Below are 8,542 nucleotides of genomic sequence, written 5' to 3' on the forward strand. Positions count from 1 at the left end.
TCTCTCTCCCCTTCTCTCCCCCTCTCTTTTTCCCCCTCTTTCTCCTTTCCCACCATCTCCCTTTATTTCTCTATCTCTCTCTTTTTTTGGTTAGTTTTTTCTGTCTCTCTCTCTCCATGGTTTCAAGCCCAACTTCAGGCAAAACCTTCTGTTTTAGATGGAGCGAGGAAGGCTGGAACCTCTGCACAGTTTGCTCCAACAGGGATGCAGACAGCAATGATATTAGTCGCGTAAGTAAGGGTTAGCAATGTCTGTCTGTGCTTTCCCCTCGGTGTCACAGGGACAGAAAGCGAAGAAAAATCTCCAAAAAGTCACACATAGAAAAAAAATGTATTCAAACTTAAAACAACAAATTGGCCCAAGTCAGGCTTTAAGAGGTGAAACCAGAAATGTAGAAGAACTCTCCATTATTTATAGTACGAGAGATTTTACTATGTCATTACTTTCTAAATGTAAAATAAATGTGTACTCTCTGTGTGTCTTTTTTCCCCTCCTCAGTATGAAACAGGAATACAGGATTTTGCTACAAGTTATTCTCGGGATCCGTTCAACCTGAAGTTCAAATCTCGATGTTTAAACTCTTGTAAGTATCGCTACGCAGTGTATTACTTAAAGGAGAACTATGAGGCGAGTGCTTTTCACTCACCTCATAGTTCTAGCCGACCTGTAACAATGAGACTGTCACAGGTCGGCTCAGTAATTTTTAGTTCCCTAGCTGATATGTTATGAAGCTGTATTAATTACTGTCCACCTGAAAGTACTACAATACCATTATAGAACTAAGAATAGAACATTTAAGTTTATCTATGTTTTATTCTATGTTCTATAATGGCATTGTATTAATTGTGAACTACAAGCGGCCAGTCCAACTGGGACTTGTAGTTCCCTGTAACTGATATGAGGCTGTATTAAAGTAATTATTATAAAGGCATTGTATTTTTAGTACTTTAATACCGCTAGGGGCCCAATCCCTAGCAATATTAGACCCTGCCGCATCCCGCCTCTACCCCGCCTGCTTCACGTCCCTGTGTGCCAGGCCCAGCTTGTAGTAGCGTATGGCCAGCTTTAGTGCAGAGGGACACATGCAGTGGCGTAATAACTAGAGGTGCACCGAAATAGAAATTTAAAAAATTTTATTATCTTTTATAGAAGGCTGAAATCATAAAACAATCATTTATTAACAGTTTATTACGTGTTTATTGAATGGAATTTAAACTATTCTACTATCTACTACTGCATCATTTTTTTTCTGCTGGGTTATTGATGCCTTTGATCTTACAAGATCTTTTGAAAGATGAAATATTCAGCAAGATGCTTGGTGGATATAAATTAAAAAGGGTTTCCTAATTAAATAAAGGGGAACGTTCAGTGCAGGATATTTACTAAAAATTACCAAATAAAATATCCCCTTCCATCACTGCAGTAGGAGATAAAGAACAGGTTTTGCAGTCTTTGTGGATTTTTTTTTAAACCATAAAGACAGTAGCGGGATCAGGTCTACTTATTAAATTATTTGTAGACCTCAAACTTAAGCAAGGATTCCCAAAGAAGGATGCTGTGACGGAGAGGGACCAGGTTTAGGCACAAGAAAGAGTATGAAGCAAATAAAGAAGATAGCCCTGGATCTAAAAGAAGAGGCCCGGCCTCAGGGGCAACAGGAAGCAGAGGGGCGGCATGGGTGTAGAATTTCACGACGGCCGGGTCATGCAGTTTCGGGCACCGGGCGGGTAGTTGTTTTCTACATTTAGCCCTGCCTTGGGCAAGCAGGGCTAAATGTAGAGTGAGGAAGCAAAAAAGTTAAGTTAAAAAAAATTGATTACAAAATAATTAAATAAATAAAACATTTAAAAAATAAGTAAAAAATTATAGGAAATAATTATTAAAATAAAAAAAAAAAATAAGATAAAAAAATCATAAAAAAAGTAAAAGATGACAAGATAAATACAAATTGAAAAAAGTAATAAAAAATATATATATTTTTTAAAATGTATACAAAAATTAAAACTAACCCTGCCGGCCCCGCCATCTGGTTGCCATTCTCCATTGGGGCGGTGGGCAGGGAGGGGGGCGCATTGAGGAACCTGGCCTTGGGGCTGCAGAGAGAGTGAATCCTGGCTGTGGCCAGTTGGGGCTCTAATGAGAGTGATCCATATGGGGAACACAGGCAAGTCTATATGGTGATCTGCAAACTCTGAGAGAGCTGACCACCCACCCTTTGGCTACACTAACTGTATAGAAGTAATAGCAGCTGATGAGCAAGTTGGGGTCTTTGAAGGCGATTAGTTTGGTGGTGAAAAGATTGGGGATCCATCTTTGTGTATGGTGGCTGCAGCGATTAGGTATTTTATACCTATACTGTGGTTAGTTTTAATATTGTCCCCGAGGTGTGATGCATTCGCGTCCTGACATATGTAATTGGTTCCACAGATTACATTTAGTTCTTTCAGTGCCTTCAAGGACTTGTGCCCCTATCCAAGTGTACTGTTGTTTTGTCACGTAAAGCTTTTCATCAAATTCTTGTAAATAATAAAAGGTTGTGATGACCATTTAATCCCACTCATCTGTGGTCTGCCTTTTTTCTGAGAAAGGATTATGGTAGAGTTGGGCGATGATCAAGTAGTGCAGGAGGACAAATGATGGTTTCCGAACAACCTCAGTCAGGAGAAGTTGCCTCATTTCAGATCACTAGTAGAGATAAGGAAGGTGATTTCGGAGAAATTGATTTAGCTGAAAAACAACTCATTTTCCCAAAGTGGATCCTCACAATTTCTCAATTTCGCTCATGCAGCCACTTTGAAAAAATGTTCTTGAAAAATAAAACCAAAAAAATCTACTGTCCAGGATCGATAAAAGGAGCTTCCCTATCCCTGCATCAGAAACCATTTAAAGCCCACTGCACCCTTAAAACTGTACTCATTTCACCTCTCCCATTTACTCTAATACATTTGGAGTTATTCACAAAAGGGTGAAGAGTTTGGAGAAGGCAGGAGAAGTGAACAATCTAGGACAACATCGCTGAACCGGAAAATGAGCTAAATTGGAGAAATGTTCCAAATCAGCTATTTTAGCCTAGATTGTTCACTTCTCCAGACTCTTCACCCTTTTGTGAATAACACTGCTAACCAAAATGGTGAAATTCAGCCAAAATCTTAATTTTCGGTCATCTGTATTGATTACCTTAGAGTAGCAGTAAGTGGAGTAAGAAGCATATGCGGGTTTCCTTTCATTATTGTTTTGCATTAAAAGCTTTTCTTCTATGCTTTATTCCATACTTACATATTATTGTCTTGATTCCAGTGTGTGAGCTTCCACCGGCAGAAGAAAGGCAGAAGAGGGGCAGAGTGAAGCACTTTGTGTTACATAAGCCTGAGGAGCCTGCATGGGATTCAAAACTAATTTTACCGAAGAGCCCCTGGCCACCCAAATCTGCCTCCTATACTGTTAGTGTATATCATTAAATATGTATTTTATTTATTTTTACTAGGGATGCACCGATACCGATACTAGTATTGGGAAGCCGGGCGGCGAGTCATTACATGGAGCTGGCTTCTTGGCCAATTAGGAAGCTGTTGGGGGCTAGTAATGGCTCACCCCCGGGAGAATGGAGCCGACTTCCCAGCCAATCAGGAAGCCAGGCGGCGTTTAATGACTCGCTGCCCGGCTTCCTGATTGGTTGGGAAGCTGGCCTATCAGGATGCCGGGCGTCGAGTCATTACCCGCCCCCCGGCTTCCTGATTAGCCAGAAAGCCAGCTCCATGCTCCCTCGTCACCTGGTGACGAGAGTGCATGGAGACGGCTTCACGGCTAATCAGGAAGCTGGGCGGTGAATCATTACACGCCGCCTAGCTTACTCAATGGGACTTACGGTATCGGTATTGGCAAGTACCGAAACAAAAATATCAGTACTCCTACTCGATACCAAAAAAACTGCATCGGTGCATCCATAATTTTTACTATTATTATATTCTTGAGGGAGGGAGAAGGAAGGAGAAGGCTCTGGGCCATTCAAGGTTGTATTCCTGCACGGTGCTGTCCCAGCTCGCTGTATGAACATAAACTGTGTGCAGCAGTGACGTGCGGTACCTTTAGTTCCAGGTGAGGCATATCCCAGCCTCACCCCCAGCATGTCCCGCCCCGCCCCCGCCTGATGAAGCCACGCCCCCAGCATGTTGAAGCCATGCCCGTGTAATCCCCACCCCAACCCGATCCCTATGCTATTGTGAAGGAGGGAGGGAGGAGCCTCCCTGTCCCTCACTTGCTTGTCACTGCTGAGGCATCGAGATTGATGGTCTCAGTGGGTTTTTTTTCCTTTTTTTTATTTGACAGCTTGGACCAATGGCACTTTGCCATTGGTCCAAGCCATCTACAGAGCTCACACCTCTAACATAGAGTAGAGGCTGTGACAGCTCTTGCCTCACCAAGTTAGTTTACGCAAGCAGTGGGGGAGCCCGCTGCTGTGTAACCTAACTACCTGTCAAAAGCTGGATGCAGCGCTGCCTGTAAATAACCGTGGGGAGGATTTCCCTGATATGTAGAGCAGACAAAATGTGGCTTGACAAGGAAGACCACGTCTTCGAAACGCATTGTGGAAGTTCCTGTTGTCTTCCTTGTCAAGCCTCACGCGTTGAGGTGTTTGCATATATCTTTGCACAGCATCATGAGAGCCTCATAGGGGGGAATCCCAGGAACCCTGTAATAAAATCTCAGGATTTGCTAGCCTAGCACCTCTCACCTCCTGCAACTCTGCTGTTCCCCCGCAACTTCACAAGCCTATAGGACAGGGGACATCAATGGGTGGGGACCCTTCCCATGGGAGTGCAATATATTAGGGTTGCACATGAGATGGAATTTCTGCATTACACTCCACCATGATGATGAATATAGATAAATTTGTAATGACAAAAAGGAAGCAACTGGAGGGAATGAGGTGGGCAAACTCTCAATTTTCTCCAAAAAGTTGATTTTCTCAAAGGATTGGCATGTTAAAAAGCAGTGCAGCATTAATGACCTAATGATATGTTGTGTTTAGAGACATAGAAGACGGCGGGGTGTCTATAGCGCATTCATGGATCGGATTGAAGAAAAGTTCACTGCCAGTAACCAGAAGGTGCGTAATGTACATTAGTATTGTATTATAGCTGCTGATGGTGCAATGGGTTGTTTTACCATTCCCCCTACAAAGGTTCTGGGCTGTTGTAGAACATAAAGTTGCATAATACCATGGCAGGACAGGCCAAGAAAAAGACATTTGCTGACCATCTCAGCTCTAGAGGTCAAAACAAGACATCTGAGGAGGTTCCTAAGCAGCAAATGTCACACATTTACGGCACCACTTGGCAGGTCTTGAAGGAACCAGTATACTGAATGCCTTTGGTAGACTTCAGTTGGATAATGGAAAAGTTACTGATTCATCAGAGTAAATTACAATGGTTACCCGACTGGTAAAAAATGGAGCACTTTGTCAGTTCACTGAGGAAAATGGGTTCTCCAGTGAAGACCATCATTCCCACCCAACAAAACCCCAACTATGAACAAACCCATTTACAGCAAGACCCGATTTCGTAATTTGAATGACACAAACCGTTTTGGTCCTGTAGTCTGTGTATTACCTTTTCACCTGCATGTTATAGATGTCTGTTGAGCCCAATAGAGTAATATGTGTGCTGCAGTGACCTGGTTTTGTAAAAATCAGGACTCTGGGACAAGCAGTCCATAGGGATTCATTCGAACATCATCCCATAAGGCTCCTACCAGAGTTGCCAGATGAGCTCCTACAACTGATATTTTGATCGGCTTCAACTGGCTACACAAAGATTTCCTCTTTCTGATACTTTACTGGTAGATGTTCAATGACTTTCACTTTAAGTTTTCTAATTAACTGTAAATGTTTTTGTTTTTTTTGTTTCAGAATTTATCGTTAAGTCGAGAGTTGGCCCGCAATTGAAGGTTGTTTCCTCCAGTGGCAGTCTGGGCACATTTGAACATGGGATTCACAGAATACAATTTTTACGGGAAGAACATAGATTATATGGACCGGACTATGGCGCTAGCAAATGTGACTTTTATTTTTTGTTATTCATCTTATATTGAAATAAGAAAGCCTTGTCTGATTTGGTGTTGGGGGTCAGTAACTCAAAAGAGTATTTTAAAAAAGAGAATGGTCACTGAATGTAGCCAATAAAGTGAAGCTGTGTTAATGTAGGACATCCAATCATGTTCAGCGTAATTTAAAGTACACTTGCACCTATTATGTAGGACAGGGGTAGGCAACTTCGACACTCCAGCTTTGGTAAAGCCACAAATCCCATCAGTCCTCTGCCTCTAGGAGTCATGCTTGTGGCCAGGGGCATTCCTAGCTTTCTTGCTGCCCGAGGCAGGGGAGAGAGAGGGGTGGCACAGAGCTCCTGGCAACCAGTGATGTCACTGGTTGCCAAGACCTCGATGAGATGCTGGCAAGAGCATCCCAGGTTGCTAAGAGCTTGGTGAAGAGATGTGTATGGCCCTTACGCATCTCCCCGCCTGGTTCTTAGCATCCTGAGATGCTCTGGTGGGGAAAGGTGGTGGCAGACACACTGGAGACCATCAGAGCGGCCCTGCCTGTGGCCGTCAGTCTTGGAATGCCTCATGGGACTTGTAGTTTGTCAAGAGCTGGAGTGCCTACCTCTGATGCAGGACCTCCAGTCCCCACTCCCAGCCTTATACTCGCCTTTCCCTCCTCCAGTAAGACATTGGCATTGTGTCCAAACCCTGCTCGGGCAGAGTCACACTTTTGCATCCAGTAATGTACGTATTAAGACAACCCATTCATTATGAATGGGCTGCCACCGCAGTGTAACAGAACAAAAAAATGCATCGCACCACAACTCATGGTATGTGCATTGTGATGAGGTGTGCTGCTCCCTACTGTATACTGCACTGTGTGTTCCATTTACAATGAATGGCACAGCAATGCATGGCTAAAATTACCTTGGTCTGGCTCGTACAGAGCAAAATAAACATTGATAATTCTTTCTTAAATTGTGTTATTCTTTCTTTTATATGTATATTACATACCCCTGGCAACATCACTCTGTGCTCTGTGTTGTACATTACATACTGCCGACCACTACACTCTGTACACTATGTTGCACATTACATACCCCTGGCCACTGCACTCTGTATGCTTTGTTTCATATTACATACTCCTGACCACTGCACGCTGTACTGTACAAATCGAAATTCAAACGAATCTGTGGTATTCAGAGATTCGAATGTATCCGAATCTCTGAATAACATTAGTAGAGAATTTCAACGAATTGAAAGAAATTATAATGAAAACAACAAATTAATTTGGATTCATTAGTTTCATTTGGATATCTTGATGCGATAGTTTGTACCTTTTTGTTAAAGAAAAACTATGGGGTTAAGGCTTTTCCCCATAGTTCTCCTTTAAAGGCTGATATATAGCCAGTAGGGATACACCGATACCAGCTGTCCAGTATCGAGTACGAGTACCGATATTTTGTTTCAGTACTCGCGGATACCGAATACCGGTGCTCTGTGTCCCAATTACCAGAAAGCCGGACGGTTCATCATCGAAAAAAAACACCAGCTTCACTTCCCAAGGCAGCCTGGCTTCCAACAAATTGAAAAAAGAAGCCGGCTCCATGCTCCCTCGGCACTGCCGATCAGAGGGAGATCTCTTGGTATCAGAGCTGACACCCGCACTGCAAGGGTTAAGTGCTCATTTTTCTCTATGGGCCAGAATAAAGAAGATATACTCACATGATCTTCAGTCTTGTGGCAGTCAACGTTCTCCTCTCTCCCCCTCTGCTCCGGCTGTGGAATAGTGCTCAGCATCCTGCCATCTAATGCAGGTCAATGGACCTACATTAGACGTGATGATGGCAGTGGCCTTTAGACTGCCAGAACCCGGGGGAGAAGAGGTTTGGAGCCTGGTGGGATCGGGCAGGATCAGGTAAGTATATCTCCTTTATGTGTTCCTCTTACAAAAAATACATTCAGGGTCCATTTACACTTTGCCATTCTTGCGTGTTGTGTTATTGCATGCGTGTTAAGGCACATTGTGTCATGCTTTAACATGGTTTGCATTACGGCAACCCTTTCATTTTGAATGGACTGCCAAGGCTCTATGGGAATCTCCCGGGACAGTTCTATGCTGATGATTATTATAATCAGCAGGAAAGAATACATTTGTTTATCTCTTCCTGTATTTGTAAAGTAGATAGAGCTTTCTCTTTCTATATACATATCATTAGTGTACAAATATAATCTGCACTGTCATTATTATTGACATATAATCTGAGAATAACATCATCTGCACTATTGTAAATTGTGGGGATGTCTGAGGACAGCGTTATCCGATGACGATTTACTAGAACACCTTATTATGGAATCATATACTGTAGTATACTAAATTGTGTCTATAAAGGAAATCATATGGTCAACTAAGACTGTGGTATTCAAGTGATTACTGACTGGTATTAACAGGACAACATTTCCCACACCATTATACTCAAGGCGGGCTGGGTCCATGGATTCA

At 42.8% G+C, this 8,542-nt stretch overlaps 1 protein-coding gene across 1 annotated transcript in view; it reads left to right on the top strand.

Annotated features, from left to right (window-relative positions):
• The window catches only part of LOC108799240, a 14,240-nt gene extending 8,296 nt beyond the window's left edge, over positions 1-5,944 (top strand). The window contains exons 3-6 of the mRNA XM_018571075.1: positions 499-583; positions 3,298-3,440; positions 5,030-5,107; positions 5,909-5,944. Coding sequence (XP_018426577.1) covers positions 499-583; positions 3,298-3,440; positions 5,030-5,107; positions 5,909-5,944 — 342 coding nt within the window. The remainder of the gene's footprint in view (positions 1-498; positions 584-3,297; positions 3,441-5,029; positions 5,108-5,908) is intronic.
• The last annotated feature ends 2,598 nt before the right edge of the window (positions 5,945-8,542 follow it).

Source organism: Nanorana parkeri, unplaced genomic scaffold (genome assembly GCF_000935625.1).
Source record: "Nanorana parkeri isolate BGI_ZX_2015 unplaced genomic scaffold, ASM93562v1 scaffold1667, whole genome shotgun sequence".
Classification (NCBI taxonomy): domain Eukaryota; kingdom Metazoa; phylum Chordata; class Amphibia; order Anura; family Dicroglossidae; genus Nanorana; species Nanorana parkeri.